At 41.1% G+C, this 22050-nt stretch overlaps 1 protein-coding gene and 1 long non-coding RNA gene across 17 annotated transcripts in view; one reads left to right on the top strand and one right to left on the bottom strand.

The window, feature by feature from the left end:
* The window catches only part of DPF3 (double PHD fingers 3), a 272192-nt gene that overhangs the window by 23344 nt on the left and 226798 nt on the right, over nt 1-22050 (bottom strand). For 9 of the 12 annotated variants that reach the window (XM_056545785.1, XM_056545782.1, XM_056545780.1 and 6 more), the window contains one exon: nt 15423-15551. In XM_056545785.1, the coding sequence (XP_056401760.1) occupies nt 15423-15551 (129 nt within the window). Of the gene's footprint in view, nt 1-11690; nt 12661-15422; nt 15552-22050 lie in introns of all 12 variants that reach the window. The other 3 variants (XR_008848735.1, XR_008848736.1, XM_056545786.1) reach the window with 2 other exon arrangements.
* The window catches only part of LOC130295237 (uncharacterized), a 163630-nt gene that overhangs the window by 39512 nt on the left and 102068 nt on the right, over nt 1-22050 (top strand). For all 5 annotated transcript variants that reach the window (XR_008848739.1, XR_008848742.1, XR_008848740.1 and 2 more), the window contains exon 4: nt 10194-10230. This is a non-coding gene — a long non-coding RNA (uncharacterized LOC130295237). The remainder of the gene's footprint in view (nt 1-10193; nt 10231-22050) is intronic.

The following is a 22050-nucleotide window of genomic DNA, read 5'->3' as shown; positions in this document are numbered from 1 at the left end:
GCGTGCGTAAATGTCCGAACTATTAAAATAAAATGTTAATGATCCCGTACGGTGAACGGCGTGAACGAAAAAAAATTTAAAAAGTCCAAAATTCCTACTTTTTTAATACATTTTATTAAAAAATAAATTATAAAAAATGTATTAAAAGTTTTTTATATACAAATGTGGTATCAAAAAAAAGTACAGATCATGGCGCAAAAAATGAGCCCCCATACCGCCGCTTATACGGAAAAAAAAAAGTTATAGGTCATCAAAATAAAGGGATTATAAACGTACTAATTTGGTTAAAAAGTTTGTGATTTTTTTTAAGCGCAACAATAATATAAAAGTATATAATAATGGGTATCATTTTAATCGTATTGACCCTCAGAATAAAGAACACACGTCATTTTTACCATAAATTGTACGGCGTGAAAACAAAACCTTCCAAAATTAGCAAAATTGCGTTTTTCGTTTTAATTTCCCCACAAAAATAGTGTTTTTTGGTTGCGCCATACATTTTATGATATAATGAGTGATGTCATTACAAAGGACAACTGGTCGCGCAAAAAACAAGCCCTCATACTAGTCTGTGGATGAAAATATAAAAGAGTTATGATTTTTAGAAGGCAAGGAGGAAAAAATGAAAACGTAAAAATTAAATTGTCTGAGTCCTTAAGGCCAAAATGGGCTGAGTCCTTAAGGGGTTAATATAAGACAATGAAGTGTGCAGCGGTAATGGTGGATCTATTCTTTAGTGTTCATTGTCTGGTATGGCATAAGGACTGCCCCTTAAAAACAAAAATTGGATGAAATGCCAGCAAGCATTTTACAAAATCGTATTCTTGTCATTGAGAAAAAAACTTTTGACTTGACAGTTTTGATCGGTCGGGGTCTCTGTGCCTAAACCCCCACCGATCAGTAGAAAAAGGGGAGAAGCGTGTGCTTAAGTGCTTTACTTACTGTCTTTTAGCAATTACATCCAGCTTCACTAGATGGGCTCCATAGACTTTTAATGGGGAGTGAAGCACTTAAGTGTGCACTTCTGCCCACTTGTTCTAACGTTTGTTGAGGTTCTCGGCACTGAGACCCTGAGTGATCCAAAATTTTGAAAAAAGTTTTTCTAAATGACAGGGACACTTTATCTCATGTCTTTTAAAATGACATATATATGTAGAGAGAGACTAACCGCCTGAGACTGCACCAACAATAATGGATGCCGACTGCTTTTTAAAATGTATTAAGTCTACTGGAAGTGGGTCCATCCGTTATATCCATGCAACAGTTTGGTATAGTGATGTGATCCTATCTTTAAATATTGTGCATTATTTTCCAGGATCAGTGTTTCCCAAGCTCAGTCCTCAAGTACCACCAACAGGTGATGATTTGAGGATATCCCATACAGAGAATACTTGTGGTGTGGTGACCTGTTGGGGTTTTTTGAGGACTGGGCTTGGATGTATTTGGCATGTATGAACTGTGCACATCTTTAACTTTATTTTAAAATGTTTGCATCTCCAACTCTGCTTGGGTAGCTTTTTTTTAAATTTATTTTTATTTATTTATGTTTTTTTTTTGTTTTTTTTTTTTTAGCTGTCAGGCGGTCATAGAACCCCTGACAGCTAAATCTGTTAAAATATACAACTAAAGCACAGATATGTTTTTCACATGTCACAAATGACTGTTATAGTACAGGGAAACCCACCCTGACTATCTATAGGACAATGTGTTTATGACAAGGTGTGTGACTGCTGAGGCCCCTAGATATCCATTGTAATCTGAAAGAGTTCCATTGGTTTTGAGCCCTTGTGTCGGGAGAATGAAGTGTTGCCAAGTGCGGACTGAAGTCAGTTGTCTGTCAATGTATTGCAAATGTGTGCCAGGTCCTCTGGAGCAAATCATACTGTCTGAAGGTTTTCTGCTAGCTATTAGATGAACATGGGTTTTCTAATCTAGACCAACCTCTTCATGAAAATGTACATGATATTCTGGACATTCTCATACATTTTAGTGTAAAATTATAGGTTATTTAGGGTCTTCTCATCAGATACAATTATGGCACATTGTCAGGAGATCTAAGTGTCTACTCAAAGGGGGGGGGGCACTTCACTCCAAAATTTATTTTAGTTATTGTGGTGGTGGTGGTGGGGCGGGGGGGGGGGGGGGGCGCTTAATTTAGGACAGCCAATGGAAGCTAGTCATTTTATGGCTCATTTATAGCATATCCCTTAAAGAGAAACTGACGGGTTGTTCACTCGCACTTATAGTGCGGGTGAACAGCATGAAAACGAGTGATCCCTTACTTTAATTGGTCCTGTAGTGGCAAAATTCTGAACGTTTAATCCCCTATTGCTATAGTGCTTCACTGCGCAATGGAAGCGGAAGGCCTCCAGGCTTCTCTAGTGATGCACTGTGCAAGGTTCTGATCATGGTGGAACCATTACACATGCTCATAGGAGTCCCCTGATAACATTTTTGTTGTTCGGGGTCCTTTTATTGCCCCCACTTCTCTCTTCATGCAGTGTGCATGTCCCTAATACAACTAATATGACTGCTCCTTCACTCTATTTGCACTGCACAGGTGTCCTATATAGTGCCGAATGTGAAAGTACACTTAATGCAGAACATATTTCCTGTGTATTGCTTAGACAGTATGGGATACATGTACATTGCACAGTGTGTGTCCCTGCTGCAGCTACCGCTAAAGATCTTTCCTTCTTGGAACAGTGAAGAAGCTCTCATACTGACAAGGCTGCAGCGGAGTCACACTATGTGCTAGGTACACGTCCCACACATTGCATAGAAAGTGAAAAAGCTGCCATATGGCGAGGCTGCTGTGAGGACACAAACCATGGGACCTCCAGAGCAGCTGATACTTTATGTATTATACTCCAGTAATCTCCAGAGCTTTAGTTCCCATTCTACTGTTTAAGGGATATTCTAAAGAAAAAAAAACTGCTGCCTATAGCGCAGTAGCTTAATAATGATTCCCATCATGGCCAGAGGGGGCAGCAGAGAGCCTGTGTTGGGGCTCTCTGCACTAAAATTAGCAAAATAATACAAAATTACTCTTAAAAGTGCACAATTTATAATAACTTTTTAAGTTTTATAACTTTGCAAAAGCTTTTATACTTAACAATCATTATTTTTCTCTTAAAAATCATGTCTTGCAGCTCTGGAGGTGGCTGAGACATAATACATGATGTAATACCTAAACAGGGGCTGCAGATCTGGAGGTGGCTGGTGTTATACATGTTGTTTTGAGGGCAGCTCTGAATAGTCCCTCTGGTAGTCCCTGTCTTGTGCTCCAGTCATCTCTAGAGCTGCAGCCCCTATCTGTGTCCATAAATCATGTCCATCATTTTTATATCTCAGCTCATACGACAGAGAGCGTGATAGAGAACCATTTACAGCAGCTGAAAAAGGGGAGGAGAAGATTGACCTATATCGGTCATAGCAGTCCAGCAGGGAGTGAGGTTACAGATACTGAAAGAGGAAAAGGGAGGGGGAACGCTGAACTGTAGCTGGACGTACGACCAGCACAAGACTGAAGGGATGGCTGCAAACCAGATAAGAGGGTTGCTGAATGCAAGAAAAAGAAAGCTCAATGCATAAAACCGATAAGAGCATCCATATTTTTATTTCTATACAAACATAGTAAAATATGTAATTGACTTTTAGTTAACTTAAAAGGTCCATAGCCTTTAAAGGGAAACTGGCAGCTGGTTCACCTTATCAGTGCCACCGTTCAGGAGATACAAGTATTAGGGTCCCATGCTAATGCTGTTCTTTCCGCAACAGAGGTGTGAGCCATCATACAGAGCTTCCCTGCCTCCTTCCCCTCTGCTGCCATATGCCCACCCACCTCACAATCACATAGGTGAAAGGCCTAGGAATATTAATGAGGTGGGGGGCATATGGGAGAAGAGGGGAAGTAGGCAGGGAAGCTCTGTATGCTGGCTTATGCCTCTGTTGCACAAAATACTAAATTTGCATATTAGCAATGAACTCTAATACTACATGTATCTCCTGAACTGCGGCACTGATTGCAGTTAGTTATATCTCATTTAAATCTTATTATATCTCATTTTGGGTGAGCCAGCTGTCCGTTTTCCCCTGTCAGGGTGCATTCACACCACTTTTTTGCAGTACAGTTCCCGTATACGTTTTCTATGTGACTCTCCATTGAAAACTGTATGCCAAAAGATGCATCAGGTTGTGTCCGTTTTGCATCCTGTAAGGTTTTGTCGGTTTTTGGTCCGGGTGAAAAACTGTATTAAACCGTATAAGTTGTTTTTTTAAACATGGGAGTCAATGGGAACCGTACAGAATTGTATGTGCGTACGGTTCCATCCGGTTTTCACCATATGGTTTTTGACTTTGCACAGTTTTCTTTCTTGGAATTTCAATCAAACAAGTGAAACTTTATTCATAATGGAGTGAAAAGATAAAAGCGTATACTTTTTTTTTCTTAAAAAACGGATGCAACCGGATATCCTTTTTTAAACCGTATACGGGTTGAAATTTGTACACACGTTTTGATACAGTTTAGTCCGGTTTTGAGGAATCGGTTTTTCATCAAAAACATGATACGGGAACTGTATTGCAAAAATGTGGTGTGAATGCAGCCTTAGTATTCACATGTATGGTATCCTGCGCATATTTGAAACACAGGATGTAAAGCTGTAGATTTAAAGCTGTGTTCAGTCATTTAGTTTACATTGAAATCTGCAGTAATAATTTTTCCGACATGGCCCTGTTCCTGAGTTATGCCTGAAAATAGAGGTATGCAAATGAAGTTCTATTCCATACAGGGAACATTTCACCTCCACACATTTATTTAATATATCTGCTCCACCCACTCCCCATCACATGATCATCATTATCACAGGTTCTTCAGCCACATTCTCTTCTATCCTGCACCCACACAAGACATCTAATGGATACAGAGCAGGCCCTGATTGGGCAGTCACTGAGGAGCAGAGACAACACAACAGCAGTGACTGCACGACCAGGACCTGCACTGTATCTGCTACATGCTGGAGGTGTAGGTGATGATGTCCCATTAATGGGGAAGAGCTCACTTGTATGGCGGTCACATGTTCTCTGTACTGAATGGAGCTCAGGGCCATGAATATTTAAGAAGGGGGTGTTGTACAGGGTGGAGGCAAACAGGCAAAAAGTGCACCAAGGTGCTGGGAACACCCCCAATGCACTAAACACTTTGCGTATTTAGATTTTCATGCATAACTCAGAAACTGGGCCACATATGAATAAAAGGTAAATAGCATTAGAATCGGCATCAAATGCACTATTAACCTGTACCAGCAGGTTATAGTGGGTGACGGCTGGTGACTGATTCCCTTTTAAGCTCCTCTCAGTTAAAACTTAGCTTTAGCATATAATCAGATTTTGTTATGTAAGTGTGTTCTCCCGTAATACATACAGGATGTGGATGTGTGTTCAGGAGTTTCTAATTTGCTGTGGGTTCCCCTGTTTTTCTTGAGTCTTCTACACAGCTTGTGTAATTATTTCTTGTATACTGCCTTGTATGTGCTTTCCTCACAATCTGAAGCCTGTGTGATCTGCCTTCTATGTATACTCCTCCCAATCAGAGAGAAAACAGAAACTAAACTGTTTCATACAGATTTTTCTCAGACTTTTAGGTAAGAGCAACTCCTGGGTGAGAGGGAGTTCATTCTCCTGAGGGCTGCAGGGAATTGTTGTTTCAAGCATGCTAAGCTGTGCTGTAATGGGTGGGATGGCTGATGTGTTTGACAGAGAAAAGTGACCTCACACTTGTAAACAGGGGATCCTGGGAGTTGTAGTTGAAGGGAGGGAAATCCAACAGGAAATAATTTTAAAAAAAGTAAGCAGCAGCATTCTGGTGGACTCAGAACAGCCATTTAGCCCCAAGATAAAAAAAGGGTTGGTTCCTAAGCATGTAGTTACTGTGTGACAGGTTAGTAAAATCACATTGGGGGAAATTCATCAAAACCTGTGCAGAGGCAACCAATTAGCTTGCTTCTTTTCATTTTTCAGATGCCTTGTTAAAGAATGTAAGAAACAATCTGGTTGCTATGGGCAACTTTGCCTCTGCACAGGTTTTGATAAATTTCCCCTTATGTTGGATATCCTCTTTTAAAATTGTCCTACTCTGACCCCTATTAACACTTTTTTTTCTGTGTATGGGGATGGATAAGGGCTCATTTTTTGCACTGTGATCTATAGTTTTTATCAGTACCATTTTTGTTTTGATGGAACTTTTTATTCGTTTATTAAAGGACATCTGTAGTGCAACATAACTTATCCCCTTATAGATTGCGGGGGGTCCGAGCACTGGGGCTCCTGTACTGGGCCGCGGCAGTCTGCAGGGAGTGCAGTTTTGCCCCCAGCAGAAAGCCATGGCAGGCACGCCCCATCCATTTATTTCTATGGGGTACATGGAGGGGGGCGTGTCGGTCGCCATGTTATGCGGTCGCCATGTCATGCATGTCCAGCAGTATGCTGGAAAGGAACGCCCCCCTGTGAAAGGAATAGAAAACCAGAGCTAATTTCTTCCATGAACTGCACCACACATCTCCTTAGGTTGTGTGTGGTATAACAACTTGGCTCCATTCACTTCAATGGAACTTAGCTACAAAACCACACACAATCTAAGGACAGGTGGTGCTGTTTTTTTCAAGAAATCAGCTCTATTCCTGAGTAATCTCTTTAACATGATATTACTGCGGCAATACCAAATATGTTGATTTTTGATTACTAAAAGGAAGGTGATTTAAACGTTTATTAGAGGAGTAGTCTATTCACATTTATTACAACATTATTTTTTTCACAATTTTTTTAGTCCCTATAGGCAATCTTTCCATTGCAAACACTGTTCAATGCTATGCCATAGCCTTGATGAGTGTTATAGGCCCTCTGCTTATATAGGCTGCTGAGGCTGCCTGTATACTTGGAGTGCTGGCAGGTGAGGGTCCTCTGGCCTTCATGTCAGCTGATCGGAACCGCACAACGGTGGTCCCGATCTGCCCAACCTACCGGCAACTGTATTTGACCTATTTTAGATCCCACATCTGACTTTGATTGTGGGGGAAAAAAAGGAGTTAATGCATGACATGGGCATGATCTCCGATGTCTGGCATTAGCGGAGAGTCCTGGCTGGTGATAGCAGCCATTTCTTACTGGCTTTGAAGCAAGCGCCGCTCCTGAGCTTGCTAAAATGTCCCTTAATGGTCGCAGGGTGTAAATATACGCCCTGAGTATTTAAGAGGTTAATGAAACAGAAAACCTGTAAGGAAAAGACTCTTTGAAGCTTTTGAAGTGTCTAATACATGGTAGAAAATGAGCAGTGTGTGTGTGTGTGTGTGTGTGTGTGTGTGAGTGTGTGTGTGTGTGTGACAGCAAGTGTCAGGCCTTCTTTATTAACGAATATGATTTATGGGCACCATGTAGAAAAAGAATTGCTGGATCTAACTAGTCCCGCTACAGCTATCTGCACTAAGAGATTCACATGTTACATTTATCCTGTTACCAAAAGCTGTACATCTTTTGGGTACAAACATATCTAAACATTTTATACAGACATGTCAGAAGACAGTACTGGTGGAGACTTGAAGTGCAGAGATCCCTCCCACCGATAGGAGTTGTGTCTTTGTCTTCACTAAAAGGTCATAGACTATAATACTGTAATATATGTCCTGCATAAGATCAAAGAATGGTGGGGTTGCAGTTCGTTCACTACAGTAGTCATGTGGAGGGGGGGGGGGACTTGGCACCCAAACTTCATCTGGCACTATCTTCTGACATGTTTCTGACAGTCATAAGTGTTACAAAGGACATTACAAGTCAAAGATGTTAATTTTCTTTTATTTTGACATTTGAAAGACATTTTACAGTGGAAATATTCTGTTCTTCAGTAATTCCTTCAACAAAGACCACACAGAACTATTGTAGATTGACTTAACTTAGTGGACTATGATATCATTATGCACTTAGTAAAACAAAATGCAATATTCACTTTAGGATACCCTACACTTTACATCCCCTGCTGCACTAAAAAATTGTCTTACATTCACTTGAAGTGACTGATCAGAAGCCACAACTATTCATCTACACGTTGTATTACTATTATAATACTTCCCCATAGGTAGAGTAGGAAGTTTTTTCCTTCTTTACACCTGGTATCTATTTGGGCATTGATGTGGCAATATGGAAGTAGAATAACCCGTGAGAATTTTTTATTTTTTTTGCATTGACTCGATATTTTCTAATGGCATGATCCAGTGTTCCATTTAAAGTTTCCAGAGTCAGCGACAACTACTATTTTAAAAATGGTGGAAAATAAATGAAGGCTCTCCAAGGACCTATATCATTAAAGGGGTATTCCGGGCAAAAACATCTTATCCCTTATGGAAAGGATAGGGGATAAGATGTCTGATCGTGGGGGGCCCGCCGCTGGGACCCCCACAATCTCCCTGCAGCAGCCGCATTCCATGCGTAGCTGCGTCTGCAGTTTCGGAAACCGCCGGGCTTCCGAGACGGGGATGTGACGTCACACCCCCTCCATTAATTTCTATGGGTGGGGGCGTAACTGCCGCAACGGCCCCTCCCATTGACCTGAATGGAGGGGGCGTGGCGTGACGTCACGTCCCCGTCTCGGAAGCCCGGCGGTTTCCAAAACTGCAGACGCAGCTATGTCCGCAGTTTCAATAGGGGATAAGATGTTTTTGCCCGGAATACCCCTTTAACCCCTGTAGGAACAAGCCCATTTTGACCTTCAGGACCAGGCCAATTTTATTTTTTTTCCTTCTGCGTTCTAAAAATCATAACTCTTTTATATTTCAATCCACAGACCCATATGGCTTGTTTTTTTTGCGTGATCAATTGTACTTTGTAATGACATTTTACCATAAAATGTATTGCGCAACCCAAAAAAAATGTTTTTATGCTGTACACTTTATGGTAAAAATGACATGTTTTCATTATTCGGTGGGTCAATACAATTAAAATGATACCTATGGTTACATGCTTTTCTATTATTGTTGTACCTCTTTAAAAAAAATCTAAAATTTAAGGAAAATTAGTATGTTTAAATTTGCCCTATTTTGACCACCTATAACTTTCAAATTTTTCTGTATACGGGGCAGTATGAAGGCTCATGTTTTGCGCCATGATCTTTAGTTGGTACCACTTTTGCTTATATTTAACTTTTTCATCCCTTTTTTAATTTTATTTATTAATTTTTTATATAAAATGTGACAAAAAAGCAGCAATTTTGGACTTTTTAAAATTTTGTTTTTCAAGTTTATGCCGTTCACCGTACGGGAACTTTTACATTATATTTTGATTACTCGGACATTTACGCATGCAAATAGAAAATGTTTATTTTTTTATGCTTTTTGGGGGGATAAAATAGGGAAAAGGGGCCATTAAATTTTTTATTGGGGAGGGGCTTTTTCACTTTTTTTTACTATTTATAGCAATCAATAGATTGCATATACCTAACAGTGCTATGCATATGCATAGCCCTGATCAGTGATCTTCTGCTCTGGTCTGCTCTATCTCAGAACAGAAGACCAATATGATAGCCTGAGCAGGTAAGGGGACTTCCGGCCACCATGTTGGACAATCGGATCCCAGCGGTAGCGTCGCGGACGATCCGATCATCCATTTAAGCGACCACATTTCTGCAGATGCTGTGATCTGTACTGATAACGGCATCCGAGGGGTTAATGGCGAACATCACCACGATCGCTGATGTCCACCATTACATGTGGGTCCCCGGCAGCCGGGATCTGCTGAGCACGATGCGAGCACGGGTCCGGTGCTCACGGCATGTACATGACGTAAATGTACGTCTTAGTGCGTTAAGTACTACCGCATCAGAACGTACATTTACATCCGTTGTCGTTAAAGGGTATACCAGAGTTCGGACGAAAAACTTGAAAGAAGGCTGCAAGGACCGTACACATATAGAGGGAGATTTATCAAAACCTGTCCAGAGGAAAAGTTTCTGAGTTGCCCATAGCAACCAATCAGATCGCTTCTTTCACTTTTAAAAAGGCCTCTGAAAAATGAACGAAGCAACTTTTCCTCTGGACAGGTTTTGATAAATCTCCCCCATAATGCAGCAGTATACCACTAACCCTACATCCTAAATATGTCAAATTACTTTTTTTTCACACTTTTGTTCCCGTTGTGTTTCTCTGCAGTGCAATGAAAGTAGACGTGGCTTCCACAGCAGCCTAGGTGAGTGGCAGACTATACTTTCTGCTATGCATTACAGACACTCCAGTCTGTCCCTCCCCACCTGTATTCCTGATTGCAATAGAGCAATTCTCCACACTCTTTCGCTTTCTCACGACCTCTCACACCTCACCCTCCTATAACCCCTAGCGCTGCAACTGAGGATGCGTGCATCAAGCATTGAAATTCATTGGGGGGGGGGGGAGATTTATCAAAGTTTTCTATTTCCCGCATCAATATAGACCAATCTACAGAGGGTTAGGCCGGTCTATCGTGTGCCTAATTTATCGAAATTCACACGGCTCTTGATAAATTCTGCACACGGACTTCGGGATCTACGGTTTAGACTGTATTTAAACCTGCTTCAGCATGGTCTGACATTTCGGTGTACTTTCAACCGATGCGACTTTTTGATGAAAAGTCGCTATTGATAAATTCAGCACCAATGCATTTTTCCGTCTAAAATAGACTAGAATGCATCATGTTCTAAAAATCCTCTAAAGCAAAAGTTGCGAAAAAGTTGCATGTATTTAGACTGCGACTTTTTGGGAGACAATTTTAGATGGGAAAAACCAGTCTAAATCCTGTGATAAATCTCCCCCATTATGCCTAATTCTTCTTTCCACCAACACCAGTTGTCAGGGGAAAGTTGGGAGGCCCCCTACACAAAAGATGTCAGGGACCTTTTGGTCTGGGTATACAGTCAGCCATACCTGCTGATTTTGGCAGTATCATGTGACAATTTAATGTGCACAGGGTCCATCCAAGTAATGTATCTGCCTCTCTTACCACCCATTCTAACAATAGATGATAACAGAAGGACATGTGCAAAGAGCCTTATTGTATCCACAATGGTTAAGCTGCTTCCAATTTGCTCAGTCTCTATTTTCTTTCTTCAAAAAACAACATGTGGCTTTAAAGTGCATCTGTCACCGGATCGTTATTTGCTAAACAGGCCACAGTGTTGTAGTTGTTAGTAAGCTAATTAGAGGCATATCTTGTTTGTTTCTTTGGTTGCTTAATTTAATTAAAATGCATTTTATCCCGTCTCCGAGAGGTATTGCCCCGGGGCCGCAACACCTCCCTCCTCTTACGTTATGCCGGCAGCAGCCCTGTCTGATTTGCCATCAAATTATATTATTGTGCATGCGCAGCGAGAATGCTAGTTTTTCTCATCCAATCAGACTCACTTGTACTGTAATGAATATTGACGGCGCATGCGTGGTCAAACTACGTAGGGCTACAAACAAAGGCATGTCGGGTATCAGCTTGGCCCATTTAACAACTATAGATGAAGTGACAGATGCACTTTTTACTGTTGTTCTTTAGTGTTTTCTCACATTTTGTTTGGAATTCTTTTTACATTCTAATAAATAACATTTGTAAACTAGCATAAATAACACTCTGGATTTCAGTGAGTTTTATAGAGCAACATGACTGAGTAAAATGTGCAGGTAGCGTACCTTTTCAATCCTGCTGCAGTGCAGTCTGAATTCAGCTCAGCAGGTGTGATAGTTTGGTCTCATTTCCATTGCCCTGTGGACCAATAATGGGTGTTGCTTTGGTATCTTCTAGTAGGTGGTATTGAATAAGGAGACAAAAAGGTGCCTTTTAGACATCAGGGAGTCTTTTGAGCCAAAGAAAAATAAATAGTACAAATAAATCATTGCAAGGGGAAAAGCAAGTCTGAGGTATTTATCCCATTTGCCTTTATACTTTTTCTACATCTAAAGACCTTCTGACCTTATGCAGAAGTTCAAGTGGAGGAAAATAAGGAGAAACTTGCTCCTTGTACAGCAGTGTTTGCATTAAAACTTAGGTTGATTCCTCACTGTGTGTGCAAAATCCAATAAACCCATCAGGTTACAAAAGTCTTCTGTAACTGAGGTAATCAGGGTCATAGACAGAATTCCAGTGTTTTCCTGACACCTGTTTTTATTGTGACTATCAATATTAAAGGCATTCTTTCATCAATCCAAAGTGGCCTTTAAACCAGCTCTGGGATGCTGGCTAATACTGGAGAGATGAGCTCTGCTCATACCAAAAGAAAAATATATATATATGAATATCCACGGTTTTCACATTAAAAGAACTTGCAAAATATTCTGATTACTTCTCAGTCCAGTTTGGATACAGTTGTGCTTTGTAAATGGATTAGAAATTAAAAGACGAAGTGAAAATTCAAAAGGAAACACAAAAATGAAGGTAGGGATCAGAAGTGTCAGGTAGAAGATGTGGATGATCCAGATCATTTGCTTTAGCAGTCTCCCCATTCCTCTGCAGTAGGGGAGTGAGTGGCTTGGGCTGAGGAAGTCCCCTCCCAGTCATCCTCATCAAAGCCATGAAACGTGGAAGTGTCGCTTTCTGACGTGGATCCGAACAAGTCCTCTGCGTTGTGCATCTCCTCTTTTCTGCTTTCTCTTCCCAATTGAGCTGACATGTATGATGAATATATCAGCACAAGGGTTAAGTAACATACAGTTATCTATGCATAATAACTAGCACAGCCACACCACCGAGACATAGTAGAAAGCAAAATAAATAGAAAAGCACTCACGACCTTTTGATTAATATAAACTATTCCGTACACAATTTGGCAGCAAAAGGGTTATTTTGTTTACTCAAGTCCATTTACTTTTCAAAAACACCAAGCAAATTGATTCCGGCAACAAGTTTATATGTATACGGATTATACACCCAACTCTGCAAGTCTAAAGTCTTAAATGGTGTATTTGCTCATTCATCCATGCGCAAACATAGCTAATCCATATAGGATCGCCTAGGAGGAATCTCATTTAATAAAGGACAAAGCAGAATCTGCAGCTTTATACACTGACTATAGGTCAACAAACAATGATACAAAAGTAAGAATTGTCTGTTCTGTTTGCCTATTAAAATTGCTATTAATCTTACATGGTAACAATTTACAAAAAAAATAATGTATAAGGTACAGTAATGTCATGACGACCAGGTTTAGGCTATAATCTTTTAACGTTGCGTTCACATTTCCTGTATATAATGCCTGTAACATTTTGTGGAGTTGTTATCCTAACATTTAAAAAAACTGATAAAATTCCTTTATAATTTTTCTACTATGAAAATAATTTTCATGAAGAGACAAGTGTGGGCAAATCACAAACGGTAGCCACGTTTCTATGTAACTCCTAATGTTTACTAAACAGTTTAGTTTGTGGTGCAATCTGGTAATGCAACTCTCATTAAAGTCAGCTATTTTTGGCTTGCCTACTACCTCCAGCAGCTGCAAGACGACAAAAAGGGACACCCTCTTAGTAAGATGGTAATGCCCATTTAAGTCCAAGATAATGTAGACTTGCATTACTTTATACTACATCGTACAGAAAAGAGAATAGGGTATTTGGACGATAACATAAAAAAAAACAGTCTGTATTGTTAGTTTTACATTGTTTCTGTAAATGCAGGACTACACATTGCACTTACCTTCCTGTAGTTGTTCATGTAAGAACAAAAGCAATTAAAGGTTTGTATAACCTTTTTATGGACTAACACAAGAGTTCTCTGTCCACTCTGTGGTCAAATGCGTACAGTCTAGCAAGATCTCTTCTGTTAGTCAAGTGCAGTATTTTCTTTTGTTGTAGTAATTTTAACACCAATAGTCAATGCACTTTTTGTGTATTTATCTTGTATTCATCTTGGTAATTACTAAGCTATATTAATGGTTATTAAAAGTAAAAACACCAATATGGAAATAAGGTGCTTAGAATTTAGGCTATATTTACAGTGCAGTTTTCCAAATTTTTTATGCAATTTTCAAGCAATTGTGCTGGGAATTTGGTGCATCTGCACCAAAATTGGAAGAAAAGTGTACCAAAGGTAGAAAAACCATACTATGTGAACACAGCCTTTAAATAAAATGGAATTCAATAATAAAAATTCTTAGATTACCCTTAAAGGGGTACTCCACTGGAAAACATTTTTATTAAATCAACTGGTTCCAGAAAGTTGAGCAGATTTGTAAATTATTTCTATTTAAAAATCTTAATCCTTCCAGTACTTTTCTTTTTGAATTACCTTTCTGCCTTACCACAGTGCTCTCTGCTGACACCTCTGTCCATTTTAGGAACTGTCCAGAGTAGGAGCAAATCCCCGTAGCAAACCTCTCCTGCTCTGGACCGTTCCTAAAATGGACAGAGGTGTCAGCAGAGAGCACTGTGGTCAGGCAGAAAGGAAATTCAGAAAGAAAAGAACTTCCTCTGCCTGTCACCTGATAAGTACTGGAAGGATTGGGAATCTATTTTTCTTTTAAATCAACTGGTGCCAGAAAGCTAATGTTTTCCAGTGGAGTACCCCTTTGAAGCGTACCTCTAGTGAGGAAAAAAACATGCTGCAGTATTTTTGTTGGTGCTTTTACCTTTTATACTCAAGGTGCTGGCAACCTCCTTATTCCAATTTCTCTAACAGGAAATCATTACACTGACCCAGATTTACTATTCTCATCCTGATGGTTTGGTGTCTGCTTTTGCAATACAATTTTGGCACTTGTTTGTGTGTGACAAAATGTTATCAAAATTTTGCAAAAAGAAACCTAAACAACCCCACAAATTGCTTTTTTTTTTTTCAACAAAATGTATTATAATCTTGCTGTTATTTCCCTTTTCTAGTTATAAGTCCTTTTTTCCAAAACGGAAATGTTTTTTATTTAAAAGTTATTTTAACTTTATTTCTACTCCCTCATAACAAGTAGGAAGTACAGAACTGAAACAACTCACGTCCCTTCCTTAATGAACGTGGTAGCGCACTCATTTTTAGTTTTGTATCAGACTTCTCAGATATAGACCTGAATATGAAAATTCACGTTTCTAAGTAAATCACTTGCGTTACGCATCAATACTTAGAAAGGGCTAACATCTTTTCAAATTTGAAGTAATCTTATCATTTAATATTATCTACAGTAAACAATAGTGTAATTTGGGATTTCTAAATACCAAAATAATATCTAAAACTTGCCATAGAGATCTAAACTTGCCCTATTAATTGAAAAATACACACATAAACCTCAACAATGAGATGTGAAAAAAGGAAAGCATGTATTGCTCCATTTGTCTTCCTTGGATCATGCCATGCATGTATTGATCATCCTCAGTTCATGCAACAATTAATCAGATTCAAGCATAACTTCCAATAATCGATTTAAAGCAGAAAGAGGAATGACCTACCAGAGCGTCCACAGTCTGCACAGGATACAAGTTCTTCTGGTTGTCCACTTTTCTTGTTTATGGTTGAATCTCCAAGGCAAAAATCACAGTAGTTATTGGAAAGTATAGCACCGTCTGTTCCTTTGCGAGCTAGAACAACAGTAAAATGGAAGTGGTAAATTGAATGAAACTTTGTTAGCTTGCAGCTAGAGGGCCATGTAGAACCCTAATTGCAATTCCTGCTGACAAATGATATCAATGCATAACTCGACTTCTAAAAACAATTTTTACAGAGTATAACAATACATACTGATATTTTGTATTCACCCTAAAATACCCATTCAGCATGTCTATTGCCACCTTTTCCCCAATCAGAGTTAATGATGTCCTGTATTGGAAACCACATGTCATATTCCCAGATATCTATGTGTGGGGGGTGGAGGGGATAATCTTAGGCTGCTTTAGGGTGTCCTTCACCAGACCTAGAAATAAGCACTGAACCTAGTCCCCATCCAGGCATAAGTTGGTCAGCAGGAATGTTCGGCGTTCCCTTGGTCAAACACCCCATCTTCCTGTCTCCATCCCATGTGCAGATTTGCGAACCATGACTATAGAATACCCCATATACAAGTGGGCCTTTTTTTTTACAGAATATTTAATAAGGAATTATTTTGTAATAGTGCTCCATTACATACAGGATAGAAGATAACTGTCTGATAGAGTCCTTTGTCCCTAAAAGGCAGTGTGTATTCTTGGCCTCAGCTCCATTCACGGTCTTTAAATGGGTACTCCACCCCCAGACATCTTATTCCCTATCCAAAGGCCGCTGGGACTCCCCACAATCTCCAGAATGCCCTGTACATGCAGATTACTGGGGTGCCAGGATAAGCGATAAGATGTCTAAGGACAGAGTACCCCTTTAAGATTAACAAGACAGCCAAGTGCTGTACTCAGCTATCTATAGAAGTCCCATAGAGAGTAAATGGTGTGAAGGCTAAGCATGCACACTGCCATTCCATTCACTTGGGGGACAAGAGACTTCTATTGTTGTGATCAGTGAGGGATCCCCAGTGGTTGGATGCCCTCCAATCAGCAAATAATCACCTATCCTTTTGATGCAAAAAATAACTGCGTTAAGAATGGCTACAGAAGGCAATTTTTGTTTTTCCCTGGAGTTCAATCCACAGTTGTTTACAGTGGTACTATTGGGTGGGTTATCTTACATTTTGTTAAAATCTCTACTAAATTGGGTTTTCTAAGATGCGATCAGAAGTTATTAAGCAGGGGAGCAGTTGGCATGCTCCGCAACCCTGTGATGTATCGTGTGTTTTTACTTTCATTTTTAAATCCCCCGCGGGGAGCCCTGAATGGCTGGTACTGAAGAGCCATTCAGGGCTTCATATTAGCCTTCATACTTGTGGTCAGTGCTCATTAGTATAGCGATCCTACCTTACTGAAGCTCTTACTAACTCCTGTTCCCTACTAAACCCTGTAACCTATTGAGGCAGTTGGTGTTGTGCCATGTACTGCCGCGTACGAGTACACCTGAGAAAATAGAGGGCAAAAACTCATAATCAGAACAAAAGCGCTATAAATGCGCCACCCCAACGACTTTAATGCACCGTGCATGTCAGAAGTTGTCTTAGAGGTATAACGTATATCAGTACAGGACTTCGAGCGCCTCTATTTCTTAACCTCGTGTGCTGGCTCACCATGGCGTGATGCCAATGCAGCTGCCCCGATGCGTAGTGTGTGACCGGAGATAACTAACAGACCCCTACCTAAGGATTTAATGCGAATATGTACCTGATTGACCAATGACGTAGTAGTGAGTGCCTGCCCCACTAACAACACCAGCGGCTGACCCCCATTGGATCCTTGACGTGTGAAAGAAAAACTTACAACACTCAAACTGGGCACCAGTGGTGGGGTGTGGGAAACTAACATACGAAACAACCTGACCGGGCAATGACATTTGCTGCTATACCATTTTGACGCGTGACTATCTGTATCCCCCCCAAACCTGATGTAATTTTGGCCACGCACCTGTATGTGAATTCCCCAGACCCTAGAAAACCATAGTTACCTGTGAATAGAGCGGCCTCTAATGTTAAGTTGCCCTGATATCCAAATTGGGAATTATGTGGTGTCTGCTAACCGTCTAACCTGGCCAGCTGTCAAGGCCTGAGGGCTTACTAACCTCCATCTTTGAGCGCTTTTCAGAGCAGCGTTGCTGGCATGAGATGTATACAAAGATGCTTTGTCAGGCAAGATAACGCGACATGATACTGGAAGCCTGACAGATACCTTGACAGTATGAGCTAAATGCAGCGAATAGTGGCCAAAAACCCAACAAATGCAAGTAGGAATGAAATGATATCTAAACAGAACAAACCATGCCCGTATGCACAATCCCAAGTGCTAAATATGTAAACACAGATAACTACCTAGTCGTCAACCTAAAACAGTGTTAGGTTGTAACAGACCTGTGGACGTGACAGGTAATGAAACCACTTATGTAACAGGCATGAACATGAAACTTAACCAAGGTATAACCAATATCACGACAACTGAGACAGACAAAACCAAGCTATATCACTGTATGCACATCCCAAATGCTAAATAAACATGCGCAAAACATATAACGACATCCGCTCTGCCAGTAGGTCGTTCCCCCTGTGGGCACTGGTGTCGCGGCGGTGGTGGTGGTGCCGCCCAGTGCTACGTCATTTTATGCTAGGGACATTAGGGACCCACTCTAAATAGGTGGCCTTGACGTGGCGAGTGGGCTTTGTACTTTTTGATCAAAACGTATATACTAACAACCTGTTAGTTTTTGAAATTATGCTGAGAAGCAATTGGATCATTGTACAAGATTGTAGATGTGCACCATGTCTGTTTTCTACCTGAGTACACATTGTGTTTTCTATCCCCTCTTTTTTTTTTTTTTTTTTTGGGTTTGAACATGTTGTCTGCACTCTTCCCCACCCCCTCAGCCCAACCCTATATAAGTAGTAGTAAGCTACACATGGGCCTTTTTCTTTCCTGGCAGCCTCCTAATTTGACTGGGAGAGCATGGTAAGTGTGCTATAACATCCTGTTCACACTAGTGTGGTGCTGTGCGGCGTCCGTTGCTGCCGTGGCGCCTTGTCTGCGGGGAGGTGCGACCCATGGACTGGTTTGAGTGGCGTTGGGGCCGCTCTGCCAATGGGTCGTCCCCCCTGTGGGCACTGGTGTCGCGGCGGTGGTGGTCGCCGCCCAGTGCTACGCCATTTTATGCTAGGGACGTTAGGGACCCACTCTAAATAGGTTGCCTTGACGTGGGCTTTGTACTTTTTGATCAAAATGTATATACTAACAATCTGTTAGTTTTTGAAATTATGCTGAGAAGCAATTGGATCATTGTACAAGATTGTAGATGTGCACCATGTCTGTTTTCTACCTCAGTACATATAACGATATCGTTGTCAACCCGAAGTCGTGTCAGGTAGTAACTGAACCGACCTGTGGACGTGACAGGTTTGGCCGAAATGGAAAACTCCACTAAATATATCTAATAGTATCACTATCAACTTGAAGCAGATACAGTTCCTAACCATGCATTGACCTTTATACGCAACAAATTTAATTTTTAATTTTTGGGAATAAAGCTGTATACCTGTAGCCTAACCCGAAACACAACGTATCTAATGACATTGTCGCCAACCTGAAGTCGTGTCAGGTTGTATCCCGACTGACCTGTAGACGTGACTGGTCAATCCGTAAAAGCCTCAACCAAAGTGACGTGTGTACTGAATGAACAAATGAACATGTACCGAGTATGAACGCTGTAAGCATATGCGTAGCATAACTCCTTGACACATATGCTGAACATGACAATATGAACGTGGGCCCTGCATAACTAACCAGACCATGTGTACATCAAAAACGCCAAGACCACATAGAACCTTAAAATTCACAGGCTAAGGCTGAACTGAACTAACCATTGGGAACCATGCTGTATGAATGAGATGTGCTTAGCGAATCGGAATGGACGTGATGTGCAACTAGCATAACTTAAGTATACGGCTAGACTGTGAGTACAACGCTGAGTGACCTAAGCAACCCCAGAAGTGATCGGACTCTAACCTAGCATGCGTGCTTTACCCAAGGGAGGTGCTGATCCAAGCTGAGTGGGTTCGGGTGTATGCAACGCAGTCAAATGCCATGACAATGTAAATGACGTACGAGACAAGAAACTGCTCTGAAGACTTGTCAGTAACAGCCGCAGGCCAAGGTCACCCCTGAAAACGTGTCAGGATAACAGCAAACCATGGCCTAGTCCAAAGCAGACACCATGACCATATACACTGACAAAACTTATATGAGAGCCTATACCACACAAACTATGAACGTGAGGCTAGAATGAACTGTGTTTTTTTTTGTGATGTAGTTGCTCTTAAGACGTGTCAGTAACAACAATTGCACAGTGCATCCCCCTGCAGACGTGGCCGGTATAAGGTTATACAACCGCCTATATGTCATGATGTTGTTGCTCTGAAGACGTGTCAGTAACAACAATTGCGCAGTGCATCCCTCTGCAGGCATGGCAGTCCTAACAGGTATACGACAGCCTGTGTAACGCCATCTTTGAACGGTATAACACTACGAGCGTATGTAGGATTGAAGAATTCATTTTAGGAGCGTGTGCATAGAACAGCTATATGATTGTATGCGTATAATAATTTATAGGGACATGTGCAAAGAACAACTACATGACTGTATGCAACTATATGACAGTCTGCATAGCACAAATTATAGGAGCATGTGCACAGAACAACTATATAACTATTTTTTGTGCATGTGTACAATATAAATCCTACGAGCGTGTGTACATGCTACGAGCGTTTGTACAGTATAAATGCTACGAGTGTTTGTACAGTATAAATTCTTGGAGCGTGTGTACAGTATAAATGCTGCCAGCGTGTGTACATGCTGCGAGTGTGTGTACATGTTGCGAGTGTGTGTACAGTATAAATGCTATGAGCGCATAGAAAAGGAAATCAGAGGGAGCACTCATGGCAAGGAATTGTCTTCCAGTGGTAGTTTTATTCTTTGTGCATCGGTGCGATATGGGTGCTACAAACAGCGGGACGCCGCGGACGACAGGTAGGTGAACAGCTGCTTTCGCACCGGACAGCACTTCTTCAGACCAACCCCTTCCGTTACCTGGGGGCAGGTGAAATACACACGCCCTGACCACGTCAAAGAAGGGGGCGTTTACAAAACATAGTGACATAAAAACATATACAAAAACCTATAAAACAGCCTGAACCAAGACATACACATTCATTTCGAGCCTGTCATTTAAGTCATTTACCAGCCATCCCCAAACCGGAAAGTGTTACAAGATAGAATTCATTTTAGGGAATCACAAACTAAATTAATGTAATTTAAACTCTTTCCTGAGCCCTGCAGTAACTCCCTAACAGTCTCTACTCCTTTTTCTTGAGGAATGCTCGTGTAGAGACTTTCAATGTCTATAGAGACTAAAATGCAATGATCTAGTACATAGAAGTCCTGCAGGGCTCAAAGGAAATCGTTAGTGTCCTTCACTAATGCTGGTATCTCCAACAATAAGGGGTGGAGGAGCCAGTCGATAAACTGGGATAGAGGTTCCGAGGGAGTCCCCACCCTGGAGACTATGGGTCTCCCGGGTGGGGACTCCAACGTTTTGTGAACCTTGGGGAGGAAATACCACACTGCCTCTCTTGGATTTTTTATTAGGAGATTTTCGGACATTTTTTTGGAGATCACCCCTTTTTCAAAATAAGTACGTAAATGTGTTTGGATTTTATTTGTTGCTCCGGCAAGGGGGTTACCATAAATTTTTTCTTAACTGCCTGTAAGCTTCTTTTTTTTATAATAATTCCTGTTCATTAGAACTATGTTCCCCCCCCCCCCCCCCTTGTCGGATTTTTTCACAACAATATCCTCTCTTTTTCGTAACCTCTCCAGGGCAGATCTTTCCTCCCTGGTAAGGTTATCAGGATCTTTAGGATGGCGTAAGGCTTTTATTTCCTCCAAGAACCTTTTTTGAAACAGGTCCAAGTTGCTGCCCGCAATCAGTGGCGGGCAGAAAGTGGATCGAACTCCTCCTGTGAATTCAGGTACCTTTAGGTGGTCAGGGCATGTGTATTTCACCTGCCCCCAGGTAAGGGAAGGGGTAGGTCTGAAGAAGCGCTGTCTTATTCCCCGCCCCTCCCACAAATACAGGCTAATAAATTAGCCTTCGTACGTATCCCCCCTGCCAGCGCATTAATAAACATATGACCCCCGCCAGCGCATTTATATATACCTCCCGCAGCGCATTAATAAACATATGATCCCCGCCAGCGCAGTTATATATATTATATGTATTTGTCATATGCCACCACAGCTCTATGAATGAAAAGTATATCTATTAGCAGCGCATAGGGCCAGCAGACGGCTGCTGGCCCTATGCGCTGCTAATAGATATACTTTTGATACATAGCGCTGCGGCGTCATGTATATAGAAGCGCTGTGGAGGGCAGATAACACTATATGTATGCCCCCCCCCCCACAGCACATCTATATACATATACCCCTGCAGCGCTATGAATGAAAAGTATATCTATTAGCAGCGCAT

Source organism: Hyla sarda, chromosome 11 (assembly GCF_029499605.1).
Source record: "Hyla sarda isolate aHylSar1 chromosome 11, aHylSar1.hap1, whole genome shotgun sequence".
Taxonomy (NCBI): domain Eukaryota; kingdom Metazoa; phylum Chordata; class Amphibia; order Anura; family Hylidae; genus Hyla; species Hyla sarda.
The sequence above is the reverse complement of the archived record's forward strand: the minus strand, read 5'-3'. Positions and strand labels throughout refer to the sequence as shown.